Below are 25,187 nucleotides of genomic sequence, written 5' to 3'. Positions count from 1 at the left end.
CGTTTGATTCGGTCGGACTCGACCACGACTTCTCCGTTCTTCATCCAGGTGACGTCGGCTTCCTCGCCAGTCAGCTGGACGGTGAACGTCACGTCCTGGCCCATGGGAGCGGCCACCACCTCTGGCAGTTTGGCCACAAAATTCACTCTGGGCGCCAAGACGGTGAGCTGGGCGGCGGATTTCTGATCCCCAATGACGCAAGAGTACTCACAAGCATCTTCCGGTCCGGAGTCGTAGATGACTAGCCGTTGGCGCTTACCGTCGATGGCCAGCTGGATATGCTCGGAGAGCTGGATTTCTTCACTGTTGCGGAACCACTGGATCTTGGCGTCGCCTTTGGTCAACTCGATCTCGAAGCTGGCCTCTTCGCCGCGACGGACCGTCACGTCTTTGAGGCGCAGGGTGATCTCGGGTGGCAGCTCGATGACAACCAGCTCGGCCGTGCATTCCTGTTCGGCCAGCGAGCAAGTATACTCGCCTTCGTCCTGCAGGGTGACGCTGCGGATGGTGAAGCTCCTCTTGAGAGCCTCTGAGACGAATTCGTAGCGCTCCGTGTTGGTCTGGTCGAGAGGCTCTCCGTCCTTGTGCCAAGTGACTTGGGCCTTCTCGTCCGAGACCTCGGCCGTGAAGACGGCCGGCTGGCGCTCCTTGATCTCCAGATCCTTGATCTTGGCGGTGAACTCATGCGCCGGCTCGGCCCTGACTGTGAAAACACAAGCGGTCGATTGATTCTCGAACGTGCAGCTGTAACGACCCGTCTCCTTCTTTCCCACCCTTCGCATCGTCAACTTATGTTCTCTATCTCTACTCTCCTGGACCGGACCGTCGCCGCCCGGCAAAAGCGGAGGCAGCTGGACGTCGTTGCGGTACCAAATCACCTCGGTGGGCTCTTTGGTGCGGCAAAGTAAAACGACATCCGATCCGGCATCGACTTCAACGTCTTCCAGTGGCTGGACGAAAATATTGCACTCGACTTTGACATTGGCCGTGTGGGAGACTTTGATTCCGCTGGAGTTGCTGGCCACGCATTTGTATTCGCCCGTCTCTTTTTCGACGCTGGCGCTGGACAACTGGAGCGTGTGGATCAATCCGTCCGACGTGATTTTCAGCGATTTGGTCGCCTTCAAACGCTTGCCGTTGCGGTACCAGGCCACTTCGGCCGGAACCACCGTAAAGGTCGCTTTCATTTCGAAAGGTTCTCCCTCCTCGACGGACATGTCTTTGAATTTTTCGACGAACTGGAGCTTCGATGGTAACTGGACTGTTAAAGTAGCGGACGTTTGGACCTGCCCGTGTTCATTTTCAGCGTTCAGCATGTAATCGCCGTCATCTTCTGGCTGGGCAGCAGCGATGGTTAATGTGGAGATGCCCCTTTCGTCCGTCTTCACGTTGGTCTGGATCTCGACGCCATTGCGATACCACTTGACGACCGGAGTAGGAATTCCGGTGACTTTGGCTGTCAATGTGACTGGATTTCCGATCTGGACGGTGGCATTTTTCAGCGGCTGTTCCACTTGCGGTGGAGCTTTTTTAGCGCCTTTGACTTTGACGTTGAGGACGACGTGACTGACGGCTTCACCTTCCCGGTTGCGGGCGATAATGTCGTATGTGCCCTCGTCGGCCATCTGGACGTCCTTGATCTGGATGATGCTGCAGTACATGTGGACGTCAGACTGCCCCAACAGGGCGATCCGATCACTGGGCTTGATCCGTTTGCCGTTGTGGAACCAGGCCACGTCGGGTTCCGGAACGGCCACCAAACGGCATTCCAATTCAACGTCCGTACCTTCGTCGACTGTTTTGGTCTTGGGTCGTTGTGAGAAGGTCGGAGGGATGCCTTCCAAGATGTCCATCAACGATGATTCTCTGGACAGCGACCGACGGGATGTTATGGTCGTGTCGGAGCCGTGGTCAGACAGCGGAGCTTCGACAATTAATTCCGCAGAGCTGGAAGCAAAGCCGGCCGAATTTTTAGCCACGCAAGTGAACGTTCCGGCATCTTCCGGGAACACTTCTGCGATGGTCAGGCTGGCCATGTTACCTTCCTCGTCGTAGACCATCTGGAAGTCCAGCGACGGTTTGATGACGGCCGTCTGCCGGAACCAGGTGATCACCGGACGCGGAGAGCCTTCCACTTGGCATTCGAAGGTGATGCTGCTTCCGTCTGGTGCTCGAACGGGCTGCAACTTGGTCAAGAATCTCGGAGCCTGGATTTTGGTTTCGTCGGCCGTCGGGAAATCGAAAACGGGTAACTTGTTGATTTTCTCGTCCAGCTTCTTCTTGACGTAGTGGGTGTAACTGGTGTCGTCTTTGAGGTACTGAGCTGGAACCCAGCCCGTCTCTTCCGTCAGGTGTTTGCGTACGAACCACCAGTCAGAGTTGTGCCATTCCAGAACGTAAACTCTTTCGCCCTCTACCAAGTTCATGGCCTCCTCCGTGTCAGCAACGTAAGAGCACAGGGAGAAGAACTCGTCGCCCTCTTGCGGCTCCAAAGGCATTGTGGTCTCTTCTTCGGCATCAGCCAGGATTGAAGTGGCCGCTCGGGCGACGGTCAGGGTGTTACCGTCCTCTGTTAAAGTCGGCGCCGACACCTTGGGCCTTGCTGGGATTTTGAATCGTAGACTTTCGTCGGCTTCCACGGAGATGCTGGGCTTGACAAGTCGACGAGGTTTCAATCCTAAACTGAATTCTTCTTGGACGTCTTCGGCCATTTCAGAGTCAGTTTTCAGTTTGAAAGTAGCGCCACCTTCGACGTCGTCCCCTTCGAGGCTATCCTTCATGTTGCGGGCCTGAACGGCGAAAGCGTCCTCGACGTCCTCGACTCTGTAGGATTTTTTCGTCTTCTTCGGCTGGATGATAACATCTGTAATGGAAACGACACCACTGTCTGAAAATTGTTGTGTCATGGACTCGCTGGATTGGTCCGTCGTTGTCAACAAACTATCGTCATCGACAGGCTGTTTCTGCTGAATGACTAAACTGGCGGCCTCGGTGGTTTCTTGGATGACCACCGTTTTGGCAGGGCGCTTCAAAGTAACGGCCGCCTCGCCTTCGACGTCGTCAGTTTGAATTTGAACTTTGGGCTTCCTCTTGGGTTTCAACCCAATCTGGAACTGCTCTTCGACATCTTCCGCCTCATCGACAGTGACGACTTGCTCTTTCAACTTCAATGTTGCGCCACTTTCGACATCTTGGTCGACCACTTTCTTTTTCTTCTTAAGGATCGGTTTAACTTGGAACTCGTCTTCGATCTCTTCTACGCGATATGGAACTTCTTCCTTTTGAACCATTTTCAAAGTGACATCTTGAGGTACGTCTTCTGATTGTACGCTCGTTTTTAGGGACGCTGAAGCTTCTTCAACCGCTTGTGAAGTTTTGCGCTTAGGTTTGATGGTCAACTTCTCTTCGACATCATCCACCTGTTCCTTGGGCTTAAAGGGTTTCAAACCTATTTGGAATTGTTCTTCGACGTCTTCCACGTCGTCAGCAACAACGACAGTTTCTTTCAATTTGAACGTCGCTCCACTTTCCACATTTTCGGTGACGACTTTTGTCTTTTTCTTTTTAATGATCGGTTTCACTTGAATCTCTTCTTCGATCTCTTCAACCTGATATGGAACTTCTTCTTTTTGAACCATTTTTAAGGTGACGTCTTCTGCTTGTACGACCGCTTTTAGAGACGCCGAAGCTTCTTCGACCGACTGCGATGTTTTGCGTTTGGGTTTGATGGTCAACTTCTCTTCAACATCTTCTACCTGTTTCTTGGGTTTAACTGGTTTCAACCCGATCTGGAATTGCTCCTCCACATTCTCTCTCTCGATTACCTTGACCGGTTTGAGTTTCAATGTGGCACCCTGTTCAACATCTTCAACCGCGACAGGTTCTACTTTGCGGATGGAAGCTACATTAACTGAATCTTCGATCTCTTCTACTTGGTAAGGTTTAACCGATTTCTTCAATGTTAAAAGGGTAGATTCCTCCACCGTTGCAACCGTTTCTTTGGGTTTCTTAATGACGTACTCCTCTTCGACGTCTTCCACTGGGATCTCGGGAGAAATTTGGGGTTTCAATTTGAAAGTGGCAGCACTTTCCTCCACTTGTTCCACAGTCTTAGTCGCTTGAATGGTAACAGACTCTTCAGTATCCTCTGTAACAGGTTTCTTCTTCTTCTTTACAATCTTTTTCGTTGCTGTGACATCTACCACTTCTTTTGCTAATTTAAGAGTTGCCTGGAATTCCTCCGATTCAACTTTGGGCTCTGGTTTGGGTTTTAATCCGATACTGAACTCTTCAGAGACTGTTTCTTCGTGACTTGTTGGCAAAACGAAAGAAGCCTCAACTTCCTCTTCTTGGATGACTTCAGGTAGTTGGGCTACATCCACCACCAAATCTTCCAGGCTACTAGCGGCCGTCATCATGGTGTCTTCAATCAATGTCGACGTTGAGGAAGACAAACTCTGGAAGCTATCGTCACTGAAACTGATCTCTTCCTCTGGTGCAATGGTAAATATCTGTTCAGCAACATCGACCACCTCTTTGACGACTGGAACATCCTGAGCGGAAGCTTGAACTGCGACCGGCAACCGATCTAAATCGTCAACCTTTTCCGTAAACTGCACCTGAGCCACGCTGATCTGTTCACTCGGCTGAGGTAAAGTACGACTGGCCTTCCTTGTTTTTGGTTTCGCTTCCGGAAGGAGTTCCGCTTCGCTGGAGCCTTCCACAACGTGCGAAACAGTGACGGCTCTCTGCTCCGTAACGGTGACGACAGGTTTCTCGGTCTCGACAACCTTGGCCGTCTGAGGTACAGTGTAGTCCATCACAATGTTTTGAGTGACGACGGCCGTTTCTACTTCGGGTAAGTTGGTTTTTGCCCTTTCGCTGATTGGCTTTTTAATGTCCAAAATTTGCTCCTTGATTTCCGATCGCACTTGACTGATTTCGATTGTTTTTCGCTCATCGGCAACTGGAACGGCAGTTTGGCTCTGTCCAGCAGTGAAATCTTCCATCGGAGCTTCTTTGAAGGCCAGCTGAACGCCACTGACACTAGTTTCCATTTTCTCGGGTAAAACTCTGGTCGCCTTTTTGGTCTTTTTCTTGACTTCCGGAACAAGTTCGGTTCCAGTCAGTCCTTCAATGACTTGACCGACTGAGACGGCCCTTTGCTCTGTGACACTCACAGTAGGTGTTTCTTCTATTACAGTAGCCACTGATTTCGGTACCGTGAAATCCATGGCGACCGTTTCGTGCTGGACAGCAGCTTGGTTTTCAGGCAGTTTTGCCTTAATGGTTTCAGTAGACGGGCGTCTAGCAGCTGGAAGAGGTACTGTACTGACTCCAGTTTGAACTTCAGTCACCTGGACGGTACGTTTTTCCTCTGGCGCAGATTTGCTGGCCAATTGAGCTGGTGCTTGAACAAATTCGTCCATCGGAGTTTCTTTGAAAGCAACTTGAACATCGTGGACGGAAGTTTCGTTCTTTTCTGACAACACTCGAGTTGCCTTTTTGGTCTTTTTCTTGACTTCCGGTACTAGTTCGGTTTCATTCAATCCATCAATGACCTGGCCCACGTTAACCGCTAATTGTTCAGTTACTTTCACCACCGGCTTTTCAAGCTCTACCTTCTGTTCGGCCTGGTGTTCAATGGTGTCCATCAACAGGTCTTGGCTGCTCACAATAGCTTCCGACGGCGAGAAGCTGGCCTTGGCCGTCTTTTTCTCGGGTCTGGCGCGTGGAGTCAATTCGAATTCGGCGGAAGACTCTACGACAGTTCCGACGGACAAGGCTTTCTTTTCCGGAAGGACCACAAAGGCCGTCTCAGTTTCCGTCGTTGTCGGTTTTTGAGGAACAGACATATCGAACGTTACTTGTTCTTGCGTTGTCCGTGCTACTGCTTCTTGGACGTCCATTTTGGCTTTTCTTCCAACCGGAAGTTGAGATTCCAAAGGTGTCGCTCGTTGTTCAGAAACGACTTGAGTAACTTGGACCATTTTCTGCTCGTCGGTTGATACGTTTGCAAGTTGACTGGGAACTGGAACAAAAGCTTCCATTGGCGCTTCCTTATCTTCCGTTTCAACCTGCAGCACGCTAGTCTCAGTCTTCTCCGGTAAGATCCGACTGGCTTTTTTGCTCTTCCGCTTCGTCTCCGGAATCAATTGAGTCTCGCTCGACGCCTCAACCACTTGGGCAACATTGACGGCCCGGTGTTCTGTAATTCCGACGACAGAAGTTTCACTTTCAACAGCTTTGGCCGTCTGTGGGACAGTGAAGTCCATCAGAACGTCCTGACTGATGACCACCGTTTGCTTTTCTGGAACGCTGGAAACCGCCGTTTTGCTGACAGGTGCCGCAATTTCTAATGGCTCTTCCTTCATTTCAGTTTGAACTTGACTGATTTGGACTGTTCGCTGTTCTTCCTTCACCAGACGGGCTGACTGCGTTTGTCCAGCACTGAACTCTTCAAGCGGGGCTTCTTTGAATGCCACCTGAACGTCTCCCACACTAATTTCCGTCCTTTCCAGCTGAGCTCTGGTCGCCTTTTTGGTTTTTTTAGTGACTTCTGGAACAAGCTCGGTAGTGGTCGATCCTTCAACGACTTGCTGAACGGAGACGGCTCGCTGCTCGGTAACGTTGACGGTGGATCTTTCTTGAATAACATTGTCCATTGTTTTAGGTGTAGTGAAATCCATAATGGTTACTTCTTGGGTGACAGGTGCCTCCTGAATAGGTTGGCTAGGCACGGCAAATTTGGCCGTCCTCGTTTGATTTTCTAATGGGATTTCGCTGAGCTCCGATTGAACTTCAGAAACGACCACCGTTCGCTTTTTGTCCATCTTGGTGGTGGCCGTCTGGCTTTGGGCGGTGACGAAGTCGTCCATTAACCCTTCTTTGTAAGCCACTTGGACGCTGGCCACAGCCGTCTGAACGTGTTCAGGAATGAGTCTGATGGCCGTTTTCTCTTCCGGTTTCAAATCGGCCGCTAGACCGGACTGAATTCCGGATTCGACGACGTGACCAACAGATACTGCGCGTTGTTCGGTAAAACTGACACTAGGTGTAGCTGATTCGATGGGCAATTCTTTCTGGGGAAGGACGTAATCCATGACAATATCTTCTCTTTTAACTACTACCTCCGATTGAGGGATACTGGCCTTGGCCGTCTGCTCTACGGGGCGCTTTAGATCTAGGGGACTTTCGTGGATGCTAGTTTGGACTTCAGAGATTTGGACAGTTTGTTTCTTGGTTGGGGAAACGGGACGGGCAGACTGGCTCTGGCCAGCTACGAATTCTTCAAGGGGTTCCTCTTTTTGGAAGACTTGCGTCGAGTAAAGAGATGGCGTTTCCAGCATCGATGTCACGGAAGATGTTGAATCCGCCATCACGGCTTTGGCAACATTAAGCTGGCCTTCAGCTTCAACGGTTTGTGTCTGTTCTACTTGAACGGAGCGTAGATCGGACATTGTGACGGCTTGAGCCGTCTTTTTGGCCGGCTGAACGGAAGCGGGAACCCAATCGGCTTCTTTTCGGTAGTCCCACACATGGCTGACAGTAGCGGTTTCCATAGAGGCCAGTAAAAGTTGTGCTGTTTCTTCGACTCGTTCGGCCGTTTGCAGTTGGCCGGCAAAAGAACCCGTTTGAGTTTCAGTGACTTGAGCAGCTTTACCTTGGTTACTGGGGACAATCTTTGCCTCAAGTGAGACTGCAGTAGGTTTTACCACTTGATAATCGGAACCATGCTGGACTTGCTGTTGCTGATCCGTGACGAGGGCTTCTCTAGTAGCCAATTTCACTTTGCCTTGCTGCTTTTGTGGAGTCAGCTGATCAGGGTGCACCGTCTCCTGCTCGACCAGCTGATGCAGAGAAACTAACAACGACAGCTGTTCCGGCAGTTCAAGTGCCGCTTTGGATTCAACCGGCCGCTGAGTCTGCATGGGGGCCAGGCTCTCGCTCGTGGCCGTCTCTGTAAGAGTAATAGGTTGGATTGTAGGCTGGGCAAGAACGCGGCAGGCTTGGGAAGCCTGCGGAATTATATCACTGATGGGTTGCTGAAACGTGCTTGGCATCTGTTCCGGTCTAACTTCACTGGTCACGACGCTTCCGCTGGTGACCAAATGTGCCGTCTGTGTGAGTGTCTGTTGTTTGGGTATCGTGTCACTTACAAATTCGACCTCTCTCTCCACCGGCTCGTTGGCCATCACCCGGATGGACTGCTGGACATCGTGGATCAGGCGGGACTCCGCTGTAGGAACCGGAACGACTACGTAAGTAGCTAGACACTCATCGCTACCTACCTCGGCCGTGACAGGCAACAGTGATCGATTGTCACCCGTAACAGTGAAGCTGGCCATGTCCAGCTCTGGTCGGCTGAATTGAGGAAGAAACTGCTCCTTGAAACCTGTTTGAATCTCTTGGGTTACCGAACTCTCCATTGGATTTTGGACGGACAGGGAGGCCGTGAGGGCTGGGATGGTTGGATGGCTAAGGATCTGGCCTTCTCTCTCATGCGATGGGGTCTGATGGGAAGATGCAATACTTTGAAGGGGAACCAAATCAGTCTTGGCGGATTGTAACAGGGGTGTTTCTTCTTTGAAAATGTCTCCCGCCGAAGAAGGGACAACGGACAGTTGGACTACGGCCAAATGAGGCTGAAGGGATACTTGAGCTTGGTCGCTAGTTGCCAAAACAGGTAAAGTGTCAATTACACTCTCGTGAGTCCACGTCTCGCCCGTCTGAGCTGAAGATTGGCCGTTTTCGTCGTGGATTTGAGTTGCTTGTTTGGCATCCGGACTAGACTTTGGCTTGAATTTAGCAGTCGCTTCTTCGACGTAAACTTGCTGGATGGATGGAAGAGATTGGCCTGCTGACCCAACCACCTTGGGCATTTCTAAAGCGACTACTGGTTGGGCGAATGGTTCTGTTCCCTGGAATGTGTCAACCGCGGATACCCGGGGTAACATCATGAACGAATCCAGCTTAGAACTGGCTTGGTTCGTTTCCGGCAGAACGGGCAGCGTTAATGCAGATTCTTTATCGACAGATACGGTAGAATCAGTCTGGGCGACTGAAAATGCTTCCATCGTTGATTTTGGAGCTGGAAGTGATGGAAGACGGTCCGCTTCAGTCCAATCTCCTTCCGATTCGTAGGTGATTTTTTGTGTGGTCGCCGCCGATTCCAGTGCGACACAACCAGTTGTTGCCTCCTGGCCGGCTGGTGTCTTAGTCTCTTCTACACTGCCCGTCGCTTCGTCAACCACCACCTGGTAAGATGAAACTGTTTCTTTGACTTCCTGGACTTTCTTGGCCGTCTTTGACGAAGGAATAACAGACGACAATTCTAAAACCTCTCCAGACTGGTAAGGTTGTTGCGTGTGAACGGACAAGCTCTTCGAAGTCACCATGACGGGTTCGGCTCGTTCCATGGCAGAAATCGGGAGCTTGACGACTCCGCTGACTTCTCTTTCGGTCGTGTGTGTTTCGTCGCGAACTACCGATTCGTGGGGAATGATGGACATTTTGCCCACCTGTTTGATTGACTCTGGTTGCCGAAGCAATTCTTCGGCGGTCAATTGGGACTCGGGTCTATTTACAACAGCCACGATTGAATGAATAGGTTCTATGGCAGTGGTGGCTGTCTCTCGTGTCCGGTCGATTGCAAGGGCGCATTCTGATTCGTGGAGACGATCCAAACCGATGGATGCCGATTCTCGAAGAGACAAGGCAACGTTGGCTTGCTGGGTTGGTGGTAATCGGCCGGCAGTGTAGGATCCTTCTCTCTCTGGGGCCCTAGTTTCCGTGGTAATTAGAGCGCTCTCAGTAGTAAGGCGAGGTCGAGCTTTTTCAGTGGCGACGAACAAGGCCGGGACGTACTTTTCCGGTTTGTTGAAGGTCTGAATTTCTCCCACTTCTAACGGAAATGATGATACCATCTCGACGCATGCTGAAACAGCTTCTGCTTTTTTGGATATCATAGCTGACTGGAAAGGAATAACCTGGATCTCTTCACACTGCAAGCCCTCTTGGACGTCTAGTTTAGGCTTTGCTGACACAAAACTAGGCAATTTAATGGCTGAAAAATCACCGCTGGAATCAAGAGGCATTGCCTGTTGCACGACGGTCGCCTTCTGAGTTTCTGGAAATCGGAGTTCGGCATATTCTTCGTTCAACGGCCGACACTCGTCCACCACGACCTGTTCTAAAGTCGGATTCACCACCTCGCTGAATTCGGCTGGAACCAGCGGTGCAACCGGTGTAGCTTCTCGATGTTCTCGAGACACTTTTTTGGATTTCCTCTTGACTGTCGTCTCTTTACTCTTCTTGATAACTGCAGATTCTTCCATCTGTGCAGTTTCTAACGGTTCAGTGTCCATCACTTTCGAACTCAAAGAAATGTTGAAAGTTTCAACTTCCACTGGCTGGATCGTCTGTTCAGACTTGGCTTGAATCGTGAATTCTTGAGTAGCTGTTTCGACTTCTACGTCTGGGACGATGGCAGAAGTTTCTTTTGGGTGTTCGAAGGTAACCACAGTCACTTCTGTGGGAGCATCTCGCTTCTTTGATATTGTCGCAATTGACATTCCTGGGAGAACGGGTGCTGAAATTTCTTTAACTTCAGGAACTTCTTTTTTAGTTGATTCTTTGGGTCGCTTCAATTCTATCTTAGTCGTTTCGATCTGCGTGATTGGTTCTGCTGGTTTTTCGGGTAAATCACAGCGCTGAAGTGGCAATTCCGATACTTCTTTTTGGCTCGTTGATTGAACAACCGTTGTTATGCTTTTCTTCTTTAATTTAATTTGCGCTGGAACCTCTTCTATCTTAGTATTTGGTACTACACTTTCTTGAGGCTCTTCTGGCCGCTTCAAATCCATTACGGTTACCGAAGACGATGTCGTTTCACCAATGTTCATTTGGGCTTGAGTTATGTTGATGGTTTGCATTTTCGTGCTGTCGTCTATAACCGTTGTTTTTGTTTTCCTCAGCTTAGTTTGAACGGAAATATCTTGTGGGATATCTTGTTTATTCGTGACAAGCGATTCAATGGGTTCAATTTTGGTGGTTGCCACTTCAGGCTGTTTTTGGCGCACCAAAGTAAACTTCGATGTTTCTGAGTGTTCGATCTGCCTTGTAGGTTCTTGTGGAATCAAAGTTACCATTTGAGGTTGATCGACTGCAGAAACCATTTCAGCAGTCGCACGTTTTAATGACTTTGTTTCAATAACAATATCTGTGCTGGTTTGCTGTGGTAGTGCTTCAGCTGTAATCGACACTTTTTTAAGAATAGATTTTGAAACTTTTGGCTTTGACAATGATTCCAGCGTCATTTCAGACTGGTGGGTCTTATCTTCTTGGCTCTCTAAAGTTGTATCTGTCGTCGTTTGCTGCGCAACAAGCCGTTTTTCAGTCTGGAAATCAGAGGAGTCTTTGCGCTTAATGAGCAGTGGTTTTGTCTCTTGGGGTTTTCCAGGAAGTTCTTCTTCCAAGAATTCAACCTTTAAGGGTTTGATCTTCTTCTTTTCCAAAGGTTCGACTTTCTCAGACTTTTCGACAAGGAAGGATTCAGGTGCTAAACTGATTTCGGACTTTTGACTTCTTTGTTTCTTTTTCACTTCAACTTCTTTGGTGATATCTTGAATAACCTTAATCGATTCAGTCATCAAAGGTTTAATCTCATCTGGCTGGCTATTGGAAGCCAATGTAAACTCGGATTTAAGTGTCAAAGGGTGCTCTGTTTCCGGCTGATGAACAACAGACTCAGGCACTACTGATATCTCAGACTTTTTAGTTCTTGGTTTTTTCTTGATTTCGACCACCGTGGAAATTTCTGTGATCGCTTGAGCCGACTCTCTTGGTTCAGGTTGGATATCAGAAGTTAAAGTAAGATCAGATTTTAGAGTTAAAAGTTGCGTGATTTCAGGTTGCTCAATGGAGCCTAATTCGGGCGCAAAACTGATTTCAGATTTTTTAACTCTTGGTATCTTCTTCTTCTCAACGATCGTGACAATCTCTTGTTCGGGCTCTGCCATTTCTTGTTTGAATTCTTCCGGTTTTGCATCAGACGGCACCATTATTTCTGTTTTCAATTCCAACTGCTCCGTTTCCTCTGGTTGCTGTGCGGTGAAAATTTCATGTGCCAATTGCTGTTTTGCTTTTATCTGAGGTTTCTTTTTTATAACTGTATGTTTAACAGAAGTTTCTTGGCCAGTAACGGATTCTGCCATCACTGGCACAGGTTCAAGATGTTTGATATCTGTGTGCAGCGTGATTTCAGATTTAATTTTCAACGGCTCAACGGTTTCCACTTGTTCAGTTGGCGCAGAGTCTGAGGCTAAACTGATTTCGGTCTTTCGGATTCTTGATTTTTTCTTGATTTCAATATCTTTGGCTGGAATGACATCTTCTGACACCTGAACCGGCTCAATTTTCACCGATTTAGTTTCTTCTGGCTGGATATCAAATGGTAAAGTCATTTCAGCCTTTAGTTCCAATTGCGCAGTTGTGCCAGGTTGCTCTGCGACGACAGATTCTGACGCTAAACTTATTTCAGCCTTTCTAACTTTTGGTTTCTTCTTGATTTCAATATTGGATACTTCCACTACATCTTCAACCAACTGAGGTGACGGCCTCGTTACTAAAGCAGGTTCTATTGAGTGGACAGATTTCAAATTCAGTGGTTCAATAGTTTGTTTTTTCTGTTCGACCACTGCAACGTTCTTGAGCAACATTTCGGAGGTATGTGTTGGCGCTTCAGGTTGATCTTTTCGAATGCTTTCGATCTGATACTCTTGTTGAAACGGAGTTGCCTCCGGACGTTGTTGTATCGATTCCTTGTCGAATGGTTTAGTAGCAATGGATTTCTTCTTTAGTTCGATACCTGCATTAACTCGTTCCATCTGCACGTCAGGTAACTCTTCGCGCGATATTGACTTTACCTTGACTACCGATAATTCCTTTGTGATTTCTTTTTCATCTTTCTCTTCTGCTGAAACAGATTGTCTCTTGACGGGTTTAAGTGTAACTTTTTCCACTTCAAATGTTGCCAATTCTCGTTTCGGAACTGACTTGGCTTTTTTCAGCGGCTTAGCAGCTTCGGATGTAATTTCCACTTCCGTTTTTTTAGTTGGTTCTAGTTGAATGGTTTCTTGAGTCTTAATTGGCGATGATTCTTTCTGAGTTGTTTTTGTGGTCAAATCAGTAATGGAAGGAGTTAAATCAGTTGTTTCGATGTTCGCCCGTGTTACAATCTTCGGCTCAACAGTCATTTTGACGACTTCAGATGGTAAATTGATTAATTCTTCCTGGCGTTTGCTTGATTGGATAACCACTGGTACTTCATCTTTCGGAATCATTTCTTTTTTGCTAGAATGGATTTCAGCATCGACTTTAACTGATTTTTTCACTTTACTCATTTTCAGTGATACAGCCTCGGTCGATGTTTTAGTCGTTACTTTTTCTTCTTCTGCCAATTGTTTGACGCTCGCGACAAGACCTTTTGATGGCTCACGGTTCAAAGGTTGGGATTCTTGGGTCAGGGGGGTTTCGATAAATTGGAGATTCTTCTTCTTCTTGGCTTTTCTCCATTCAGGGACGGTTTCCTCGTTGGTTTCCAGAGTGGCAATTGCGCTCGGTTCTACATGAGGGACATCTACTTCAGGCATTGTTTTTTCTACATATTTAGGTACAACAGGTTGAAGGACAGGAATTTCTACACCATCTCTTTCCAAAGCCTTGACTTCCATCTCGATCGTGTCTTCCGCCACTGGAATCCAACTACCAATGTCTGCTTCATCTTGACGGATGATTTTGTTTTCTACCGTAGCTGTGTCTTCGTTTGTGTTTGGGTAAATGAGTTTTACGGGCGGATTGGCAGTAGATTTAACATGACCCTCATCACTCTCAACACAAGTCGCTGACTCGTAAGTAGCTGGGTTTTCTACTAAATCAATCTTATCAGAGAGCACCTCTAAAGAACCTATAGAAGAGATTTCGATTGAACTAGGAAGTCGATCAATTGGCTTCTTTATAATTTTTTCATTTGGTGAAACAACTGATTCCACCGCAACAATTGGTCTCTCAGGACTGACTACTTGGGTTTTCTTTTCCGTGATAGGCTTTGCTTTACGTCTCCAGGGAACATCCGAAATAATAGGAGTGCTAGGTACCTCAACTGTTTCAGTGCTTTGTTCAGGAAGAACCTGTTGGACTACGCATGAATCGACAGAGCTGACAGACAAAGTCTCTATAGGAATAATAGGAACCGAGGTAACGCATAGAGATTGGTCTTTATCTTTGGAAATATCCGATTTCTGAAGAGGATATCCCTTTTCTACATCCTGACATGTCTGAAGTTGTTTTAGGAAGTCCTTTGTTTCTTCTTCTTGAAGTGGAATAACGCTGGATGATTCGAATGTTGTAGCTGTTTTCAAACTGGATGGAAGATCTAGAGGATAAATATTTTCCTGTCTACCCTTCGGTTCTTTGCTTATTAATGTATCATTTGATTGGAACTCCTTTTCTGGTGGAGGGGATATCTTTCGTTTCACTAAATTAGTAGTGTTAACTTCTAGCTCAGCTGAAGGATTTTGTTCTTGTTCGGGTTTTATTTCAGGAGAAGTAACGGGTTCAACATTTAGATTGGAAGTTACTATTTCACCTTTAACTTTTTTCTTACGGTGTACAATTTTATCGCTGTCTGTCGTTAAAGAAGGACTCACTTTCTCGGTAACTACTAAAATTTCGTCACCAGTGACTACGGGTTCGATTAACGAAGCCAAAGTTGGTCCTTCGTTCAATTTTATTGGGGCATGTTTCACTGCTTTAAACATAAGGTCAACTATGACTTCAGTCACTTCTGATGGATTTTGAGGTGCATAAAGTGAGGTTTCCATATCAGGTAATTTAATTTGAAATTCAGCTTGAACTTCAGATAAATCTTCGTGCTTAATGGATAATGGCGGACTCTCAGTTGCAGTACTTCCTCTGGGTAATGTACGCTCGCTAATCCTGATATTTCCATTATTTGAATCTGGCACAGTAAACTGAAGAGACACTTCTGTTTCTTTTGAATCGGGAATCGTCTCTTCAGGTGAATGAAACAAGTTACTAGATGCATCAAACGGTTTAAAGAAAAAACTAGCTGTCGCTTCTTTCTCACCAGAAGAGATTGCTGGTTCTTGCACTTTCTCATCAAAAATTGTTTCCAACGGGTCACATTCTTTGAATTTCAGAGTTTTTTTAGCAAGAGGTTCTGCAAAGATCTCTACATTGGTGCTTTCCAAAACGTTATGCCGTTCAGGTAGTACTAATAAGCAATCCAATTCAGAAGTCTTGTCTTCGTCTTCATCTTCGCCCACAGTCCAAGCTTTAGTCGATTCGAAAAAATCTTCGTGAACTGGTGACCCTTCGTCTTCATTCGGATTTGCGATTTCTTTTTGACCGATTAAATCTGTTGATGGTGCTTTTACTTGAGATTTATCCTCCACTGATTTCCCTTTAATGGGTTTCTTTCGCTTGGGCGCAGTTTTTGATGACATATTGACAAATACCTGACTTGGTTGCTCTTCGAAAATATTTTCCCCTGTAGGTGCTGTTGACTCTTCAAACCCAATAACCTCTTTTTCAATAGAATCGAGTAGCTCTTCAATCTCCTGTGGTAACTCTGTTGGTAATTTTCTAGCTAACTCTGTAGCTAACTCTTTGGGTAGTTCTCTAGATAATTCTGTAGGTAACTCTGTAGGTAACTCTGTAGATAACTCTATGGGTAAATTTGCTGAACTGGTTCTTAGGAAAACTGTCTCCTCGACTGATGGCTTCTCCTCGATCGATACCTTTCGTTGAGCAATTATTTTTGGCGCAAGGCGAAGCTTAACATCAATAGCAGCTTCCGTCACCGTTGGATGGTCGTCTTTTGGTTCAATTGTTTTGTTTAGTTCAGTTTTTTCATTTACGTTATGTTTTTTCTTTGGAGTTGATTTGATAGTAAAGGTACTAAATTTTGTCTCGTCAAGATCCAAGTTATCTTTACTACTTCCGCTTGAAAATGTTATTTCTGATTTGGAAATATTTTCTGGTTCATTCGGCTTCAAATCAATTGAACTTTGATGTGTTTCTACAGCGGGTGGCAACGAAAAAGTAATAGTGGTTTCTGAATCCGGTGATTCCCCTTTTTCAAATTTCGCGGTACTTTCAGCGTGTGGAGTTTTTTGTTTAGTGATTAGTATTTCTACTGCCGTTGTCTGTCCGGTTGTTTTTTCTTTATCTGTCAGCTCTAACGGGCACTCACTCGGTTGCAGATTGACGATTGTTTCTTCATGAGGCTTGACCCCCTTCTCTTCTGTTTCTTTATTTTGTCGCGCTAGTTCAGCTAGTAAAGTTGACTCATTTTTAGTCAGGCTTTTCTTCTTCTTCGGTCTCTTAGGAGAACTGAGAACAAGTGGAACCATAAGGTCATCTAAGTCATTCCTTTTCTTTGGTTGAACAAAGACCGACGTTTCTTCTTTTCCGGAAGTTTCCGTTGGCTTCATCGGCATGAATTGATTTTCTGTGAACGTTTCCTTTGCAGTTTTATCGTCTTCGATTTGAACTACAGATTTTACGGACCCTGCCTTTTTCTTTTTCACGTCTACGTTAACGTCAGTCACTTGAACAACGCACCCTTGCTGGGTATCTGGTGTAAGCACTTCTGACTGAGAATCTGAAGGTAAAATAATTTCCGATTTAAATCTAAGTTTATCTGTTGTATCAGGCTCTTCAACAGCAACAGCCAATTTGGTTATTAAATTAGTTGCGTCGCTTGTTTGGGGTTTCTTTTTAATAATGTCTTTTGTAGTAGGAATACGTGTTGGAAATTCTGTCGTTGATACTTCCGGTAAAGATACATCCGACTGATGATCTAGTTGAAGGGAAAAATTTGATTTCCTTTCCAAAGCCAGATCAACGTTTTGGGGTTTCAAACTGCTTGCCGTTTCAACGGTTGTGGTCTTACTTTCGATATTCCTGGCAACTTCCGGTACTTCTTGAGGCATCAACGTTGTTATCCTAAATTTCTCCAGGTCGCTATCCAATGGCAACGTCAGTTCAGATTTTAATTCCTGTTCTACTGATTTAGACATTTCAGTGCTGAAAACTTCAGGCCTTTTAATCCTTATCGTAGATTGAATAGAAATTCCTTGCTGAATATCCCCTTCAACCCTTGTATCTGACTCCTTTGGTTCTAATTTGGTGTTTGTTCCATCATACGAATGCTGCAGTGGTCGTTCTAATGTCAAATTAAACGCTTCTGAATGTTCTTTTTCTTTTTTGGGTTGCAATGAAAAAGAACCTTCCGTTTGAACTTGATCGACTGCTTGAACCTCTCCAGGAATTTCTCGTTTTGCGGACTTGATTTCAACAGAAATAGTTTCGGTATCCAACGGTTTTAGCTCCAAGGATTCTGTAGTAGAGACTTTCTCGGGAAACTTCTTTGGGCCTTTTGATTTCGACGGCAATTTCATTGTCATTTCAGACTGATGAGTCTCATCTTGCTGGATATCCAAAGTCTTAGTAGCCGTCTTTTGATGAGAAGCGTCGGAGGCTTCAATTTGCAAATCAGATGATTCTACGCATTCAACATGTAATGACGTAGTCTCTTGAGGTGTTTCAGTAAGCTTTACAATTTCTTTACGAACATGAGCCTTAACGGTTTTCGCTCCTTTTCCCTTTGAATCTATCTTGACATCAACCCCAGGAACGACACATGTTTCATTTAATTCCATGTCCACTGTAGATGGCTCAGCAGTGATAGTAGTAAACGGCAATGTTATTTCCGATTTCAATTCCAACGTTTCAGCGTTCTCAGACTTCCCACTAAGGACGAATTCTGGTGCTAAACTAATTTCGGTCTTTGTAGTTTGTGGTTTATTTTTCACGTCAACTTCCTTTGCGACTTCTTGAGTAACCTGATTAGATTCAGTCGTCACATGTATTTCTGGTTGGATATCAGAAGGTAACGTGAACTCGGATATGAGTGTTTCAGGTTGTGCTGTTTCCGGCGGCTGGACAGCTACAGACTCGGGCATAACAGAGATTTCAGACTTTTTAGTTCTTGGCTTTTTCTTGGTTTCAACCACCGTGGAAACAGTAATTGGTTGAAGCAACTCCGTTTTTTCAGGTTGGATATCTAAAGGTAATGCGAGCTCAGATTTTAGAGTTAAAAGTTCCGTGGTTTCAGGTTCCTCGACAGAGACTGATTCGGGCGCTAAACTGATTTCCGATTTTTTAACTCTTGGAATCTTCTTCTTCTCAACGATCGTGATAACCTCTTGTTGGGGTTTTGCCATTTTTTGTTTAAATTCTTCCGGTTTTGCATGAGACGATACCATTATTTCTGTTTTCAATTCCAACTGCTCTGTTTCTTCTGGTTGCTGTGCGGTGAGAGATTCCGGTGCCAATTGCTGTTTTGCTTTTATCTGGGGTTTCTTTTTCACAATCCTTTGTTTAACAGGAGATTCTTGACTAGAAAGTGGTTCTGTTGTTACTGGTGCAGATACTTCCGGCTTGATATTTGTAGGCAGCGTAATTTCAGATTTAATTTCCAATGGCTCAACGGTTTCCACTTGTTCAGTTGGCGCAGAGTCTGAGGCTAAACTGATTTCGGTCTTTCGAATTCGTGATTTTTTGTTTATTTCAACATCTTCGGCTGGAACAAAATCTTCCACCAAGAGAAGCGTTTCCATTTTCGATTTAGGTTCTTCAAGCTGGATATCGACTGGCAACGTCATTTCAGCCTTAAATTCTAATTGCTCATTTGCACCAGGTTGCTCAACGACGACAGATTCTGAAGCTAAACTTATGACGGTCTTTCTTGGCTTCTTCTTGATTTCGATCTTGGATACTTCAACTACATCTTCGTCCACCTGAGGTGACTCTTTCGTTACTAATATAGGTTCTATCGACAGCAGAGATTTTAAATCAAGAGATTCAACAGTTTCCGTTTGCTCTTCTCTAGCAGTTTCTGGTTGAACATTTATTTTCGTTATAAGCGCTTCTTTTTTTTCTCGTTCAGCAGTTTCAACATTCTTCAGAAAAATTTCTGAGGTATGTGTTGGAGCTTCAGGTAGAACTTTTCGAATGCTTTCGATTTCATACTCTTGTGGGAACGGAGTTGCCTCCGGATATTGTTGTATCGATTCCTTGTCAAATGGTTTAGTAGCAACGGATTTCTTCTTGAGTTCAATGCCTGAATCAACTCGTTCCATCTGCACGTCAGGAAATTCTTCTCGTGGTACCGGCTTTACCTTGACTACTGATAGATCTTTGGTGGTTTCTTTTTCATCTTTCTCCTCTGCTGCAACAGTTTGCCTCTTGATGGGCTTAAGTGTAACTTTTTCCACTTCAAATATTGCCAATTCTCGTTTTGGAACTGCCTTGCCTTTCTTTAGTGGTTTGGCAGCTTCGTATGTAATTTCCACTTCTGTTTTTTTAGAAGGTTCTATTGACTGTACAGATTTAAAATCCAGGGGTTCAGTAGTTTCCGTTTCCTCGTCGCTGGAAGTTTTTGTTTCAAATTCCAACTGCCCTGTTTCTGCTGGTTGCTGTGCGGTGAAAGATTCAGGTGCCGATTGCGGTTTTGATTTTATCTGGGGCTTCTTTTTTATAATCATGGGTTTAACAGACGGTTCTTGAACATTAAGTGGTTCCGTCGTTACTGGCGTAGATGTTGATGATTCCGACTTGATATCTGTCGGCAACGTAACTTCAGATTTAATTTCAAACGCCGGCCCAGCGACTTTCAGTTGTTCAACTAGTGTAGAATCTGAAATTAAACCGATTTTGGTCTTTCGAATTCTTGATTTCTTTTTTATTTCGACGTCTTTAGCTGGGATTACATCTTCTTCAACCGAAAGTGGTTCTATTTTCACCGATTTAGGTTCTTCTAGCCGCATATCGACTGGCAAAGTAATTTCAGTCTTTAATTCCAATTGCGCAGTCTCTTCAGGTTTCTCAACGACTACAGATCCAGGAACTAAATTTATTTCGGTTTTTCTAAGCTTTGGTTTCCTATCTATTTCGACCTTGTTAACTTCGTCGTCCACTACCTGAGGGGAATCTTTCGATGCTGAAGTATGTTTTTCTGACTGGAAATTGAAGGGAAGTGTCAATTCCGATTTTAAATCCAGAGGTTGAACAATTTCAGTCGGCTCATCTTTTGCTGTTTCAGATTTAAAATTAATTTTTGATTCAGTGGCTTTTGGCTCTTTCTGTCCGGTAACTTCTGCTGCAATGTTATGCAAAACATTTTGAGTTGGTGTTGGCGATTCTGGTTTAACTTTCCGAATGCTTTCGATTTGATGCTCCTGCTGCTGCGGATGAGTTGCTTCCGGACATTGTTGTATTAATTCCTTGCTGAACGGTTCGGTAGCAATTGCTTTTTTCTTTAGTTCGATTTCTGCATCAACTCTTTCCATCTGCTCTTCAGGAAACTCTTCTCGTGTTATCGCCTTTACCTTGGCTGCTGTTATCTCTTTCGGGCTGTCTTTTTCATCTTTCTCTTCTGTTGTAACAGGCTGCTTCTTGACTGGCTTTAGTGTCACTTTTTCCACTTCAAATGTGGCCAATTCACGTTTTGGAACGGACTTGGCTTTCTTCAGTGGCTTGGCAGCTTCTGGTGTAATTTCCTCTTCCGTTTTTTTAGTCGGTTCTAGTTGAATGGTTTCCTGACTCCTTGACGGTGTTTCTTGTGGCATCGGATTTGGGATTAAAACAGTAGTGGTGGCAGGCGATTGTTCAGTCTTAATTTCCTGTTTGTATTCGGTTGGCTCGGCAGTTGACGCAAATGTGATTTCGACGCTTTCAGTCGGTGATATTATTATCGCTTCACTAGGCCCTTGGAAAATATCCGAGGGCAACGCCAGATCGAGTGGTTCTTCCTTTTCTGGCGGTTGAATCACGATAGGGCGAGGATTTATCAAATTGATATTGGTGTCTGCTCTATGCTTCATCGAGTCAAGATGTTGATCTACAAGTGCCGTATTAGTTGATGAATTGAAGTTATCATCATCTTTTGAAGTCTTTTCCAATTCTCCTTCACTAGTTACATGGGCAGTCTTTTCACTGACCGGAATGGAAAGCTTAGAATCTTGTTGAACGAAGGTTGACACTATTTTTTTGCTACTCTTTTTAATCTCAAGCTTTTCTTCCGATTTTAATAGAGGCCCTGTTGCCTCTTCTTCTGTTTCCGGAGATGAACCGGATTCAATATCGCAGGATTTTTCAGTAGTCCGCTTGTCAGCCTCAACACGTAATTTGCGATGCTTCGGTCGTTTCGTTGAAACACTTTTTTCCACTCTTTCTGAACGGGTTGTCAAAGTCAATTCTGTTTGTTCTGGTCCATGAAATTCGGTCACAAATGTTTGTTGAACAGTAGAATCTGGAACCTTTTTCATAAATAACACTGAATGCTCTCTTGACATGTTTGCGTCGTTGGAGCCTTCCCTATCCGATGAGGAGACTGAATCCAAATTAATTTTGATATCTGCCAACTTACTGGAACTAGTCCGTATTTTACGACGTGTTGTCCTTTTCAAGTGAACACCTGTGTTTTCCCTTTCTGTTGTAATTTGCTTATTAGATGGTTTGAGGTCATCTGGCACTGGACTTGGTTCCACAGCGGTCGTCAAAGTCATTTCGGTGGTGTCATCCTCATGGAAAGAGCTTTCTTTTTCCGAGGAAGAGCTAGATTGGCCATCTATTTCTTCTTCACATTTAGTCTTGGCGTCCTTTGAACGTTGTTTCGGCCGTGTAGGTTTTTTTAAATTTAATTTCACGATTTCTTTTCGAATAATTTCCTCTTCCGGTGAGACTTCTTGTACTGTGGATTTGGCAGGAAGAAGTTGACTCATTTCATACCTATATTTTTCTGCTTCGTCAGGAATTTCGTTTGGTGAAAGTTCGTCTCTTGGTACTTCAACATCGATTTTGACGATTCCGGTTCCTTTCTTCCGATGCGACCGTTTCAAATCGATTTTTGATTTTTCTTTTTCTGTTGGTCTGGTTTGCACAGGAATCTCAGCCACTGTTGCTTCAGTAGGGTTTGGAACATCAAGTGTTTCTTTACATTCGGGAACCGGAGAACTTGTCAAAGAATCCGAAATCATAGGCGAAGGTTCTTTTTTAAAGGTCTCTCTTTCATAAAAGGATTTCTCGATTTCTTGAGGTAAAACTAATTCAATATCACGACCTTCCTCTGGTTTAGTAATTATTTCTTCTCTGCCTATTTCCGTTTCCTGTGGGGAAATTTCTAGCGCACTTGACTCAATTGATATTGAGCTAGTCGGTTGGGGTGCATCGGTTGGATATTTGATCGATTCTGATGATTCGCTAACTCTTTTCAATTTGGGAGTCAAGCGAATGGTGGCCTGTGACGTCTGAACTTCCCGGATGGGCGACGTTTCTTCCGACACCAAGACTGGACTGCTGCCCGTGCAAACGATAATTGAGGTACGTCGGTGAGCTTCATCAGGAGGAACGACCTCCACGCTACTGACGTCGTATTCGCCCACAATATCCTGCGCTTCTTGCCCCGCCAGAGGTTGAACGATCCAGCTGAACTGCTCCACTTTAGCTGTGCTGGATTGACCATCATCGGCTACCTGGTCGTCGTTCACCTTATTAGAAGAAACGGCCATCACCGGGCTGTCGTCCGGGTACGTTGTCTCCATTTCTTCTATGCTAACGCTCGTCTCACTTGGCGCTTCCTGCGAGATCACAAACACGCCCGGCTGATCCTCTAGCTGGATCGGAATGAATCGCTCTTTCGGCACCTCAGCCGCTACCGATTCCTCGTCCGGAAGGGAAATGATGGGAACACTTTCTTCCACTCCACTCGCAGACGGTGACGAAGATTCGCTCTCAAACATTTCGCAGATTCTCAAATCAGACAACTGTTTGATCAGCGGTTGGGGCGTCTTTGAGACGTCCGTTTTAATTTCTTGGACAACCTGTTTTTTATTCCCGGATTCTGTTACTATGGTGATCGTTTTCTCGACGGATGAAACATGCCCTTTCGATTTAACGCTGACCTGACTGCTGCGAATTTCGAACAAAATCGGTTTTTCTTTAGTTGCGCTCGCTGACGGAGTTGGTAACTCTACTACAATATCAGGTGTTTGTTCTATTCGAACGGTGGTATCGACAAGAGGCCTGCTAGTCTGATCGACTTGAGATGTTAAACGCAAATTTCCTAAGACTAGAGAAGCAATTTTGTCTGATTGTTGTGGTGATTCGGGTCTATTAACAACTGCCAATTCGGGACAAGGGGTAGGATGAAAGGTTGGCTGTGAGGTTTGATCGTCTGTATCCGCTGGATGAAGTCGAATATCGTGTGTTGTGGTCGCACTGAGTTGTGTTGGTGACGGTGTCATGTGGAGTGTCGTGTTGTACGTGTCCGGTGCTGCAGATTCTAGAGAAATTAACACGTCGAATACTACATCAACGATCAAAACGCTTCTAATTCGCTCCGATTATAAAAATCGGATTGTCGCTATTTCAAAAAGTGTAAAAAAAACAATTTTTCGATTTGCTCAAATAAAAAGTTCGAAAATAATGTGTGCTCAAACTGAAAGAAATAAAAAGCGCATACTAATGTACAAGAAATAAATCAAAAGTATTCGAACAAGCCCGTGATCAATTGGAATGCATTTGTTTTTTTAGGCTGATAATAACCCTTGCTGTTGGTGTAACGTGTTATATGTTTGAATAGATTGTAACATGTTTGATGATTTTTTTTTGTTCGTGTCATGCCTGTGTTACGTGATAAATATGTGCAATTCGGTGTAGTATGACCTTGAGTAATTTTTAAATGCTGGTTTTGGCGAATCGTTTGGTTAAGAAAATTGGTTGTTTCTTGCCAAAATGAAGCAGAAACAAAAAGATGTTGGATTCTTGGTTGAGGCGGAAGAACGATGAACAAAATTGGAAAAAAAAATAATTTGAAATGTCATTCAATTTTTAGGGAAACTTAAAAATTGTTTAAAGGATGATATGTCTTGGCTTTGGTTTAAGAAATAATAAAACAGAAATAAACTAATTAATTAACTTACAGTAACTGAGATCTAAACTTACCCCCGAGTGTTAAAGGTGAAAAAAGAAGCCAGTGAGTGATAATAAAAATATAACCAAAAATGAACCAAATGATAGAAAAGAAAATAACCGAAAATGGTGGTTGTTATATGCGAAGAACCACACGATGAACGGTGAAGTTGCTGGCACGCGCCGCGTGATGATTTTTTTAAAGAGAGAGGCCGACACAATTGTAAGTCACACTTCCGTGAAAGCCATATTTTGTGCGTGTTTGTGAGTGAACAGAGTGGCATGTTTAAAAAATGATAATTTTTATGATTCGTGTGAAGAAAAAGTGTCGCAGAGTGAAGTTAATTAGCACAGTGTTCATCATTGAGATCACCAGCGAAAACGTTACGAGACATTTGTGTGATAGTTAGACCGCATACCATTAAATTTTTTTTTTTACATGAGATAGGAATCGTGAATTTTTTTTTACAAGAGAAGTTAAATTCCTGATCTGTTTGCACACTGCAGTTAATTTTTTAAAATCATTTGAGCAAATCGTGAAAAATAATGGAACTTTTTTTATAAAATGGAATTTTTTTTTTGCTTTATGCGCTTGGAAACAGTATCGTGGAACTTCTCTGGTAAATTGAGTGATTACATCGATTCCTTGACACATACCATGTTGATGTTGTCGACACAACCCAGAAGAAGAAGAAGCAGATAAAGAGGAAGCGTCGAAAGTTAAGATGTTTGCTGCATCAGCGTTATTTTGTTTGTTTTTTTCGAGCGCTTGTTGTTGCAGCATTAGAAATTATAGCAGAGAATATTATCAAAGTTAAAAGAGAGAGAGAGAATAGTTGTGAAAAAGCATTTCCAGTGAACGGGTCCAGTCTTGTTGGTTAAACAACCCGCACTTTTTTTTTGCATAATAAATGAAACAGGTGAGAGGCAAAATTTAGCAATCAAAATATCAATTGAAGACCAACTCCTCGGAGAATTATAGGTCATGCCAAGCAGAAGACTTTAATTTGTTTGTTGTTTTTGTTTTTATAGCTGAAAGCGATTTTTGTTTTTGTTTAGAGTAGAGAAGACTCCTTGAGAAGAAGAAAAACTAGATTTGTTGTTTTGGTGGTTATCACTTCACACAC

General features: G+C 44.6%; 1 protein-coding gene and 1 long non-coding RNA gene across 4 annotated transcripts in view; one reads left to right on the top strand and one right to left on the bottom strand.

The window, feature by feature from the left end:
- The window catches only part of LOC124312263 (titin-like), a 66,538-nt gene that overhangs the window by 4,383 nt on the left and 36,968 nt on the right, over nt 1-25,187 (bottom strand). For 2 of the 3 annotated variants that reach the window (XM_046776719.1, XM_046776720.1), the window contains exon 26: nt 2-13,624. In XM_046776719.1, coding sequence (XP_046632675.1) covers nt 2-13,624 — 13,623 coding nt within the window. The remainder of the gene's footprint in view (nt 1; nt 13,625-25,187) is intronic. The other variant, XM_046776721.1, reaches the window with a different exon arrangement.
- On the top strand, nt 4,771-22,400 carry LOC124312555. Its single transcript, XR_006910549.1, has 4 exons — nt 4,771-4,858; nt 4,979-5,065; nt 22,034-22,186; nt 22,275-22,400. It is a non-coding gene; the product is annotated as an uncharacterized LOC124312555 (long non-coding RNA).

The sequence above is a fragment of the Daphnia pulicaria genome, chromosome 8, assembly GCF_021234035.1.
Source record: "Daphnia pulicaria isolate SC F1-1A chromosome 8, SC_F0-13Bv2, whole genome shotgun sequence".
Taxonomy (NCBI): domain Eukaryota; kingdom Metazoa; phylum Arthropoda; class Branchiopoda; order Diplostraca; family Daphniidae; genus Daphnia; species Daphnia pulicaria.
The sequence above is the reverse complement of the archived record's forward strand: the minus strand, read 5'-3'. Positions and strand labels throughout refer to the sequence as shown.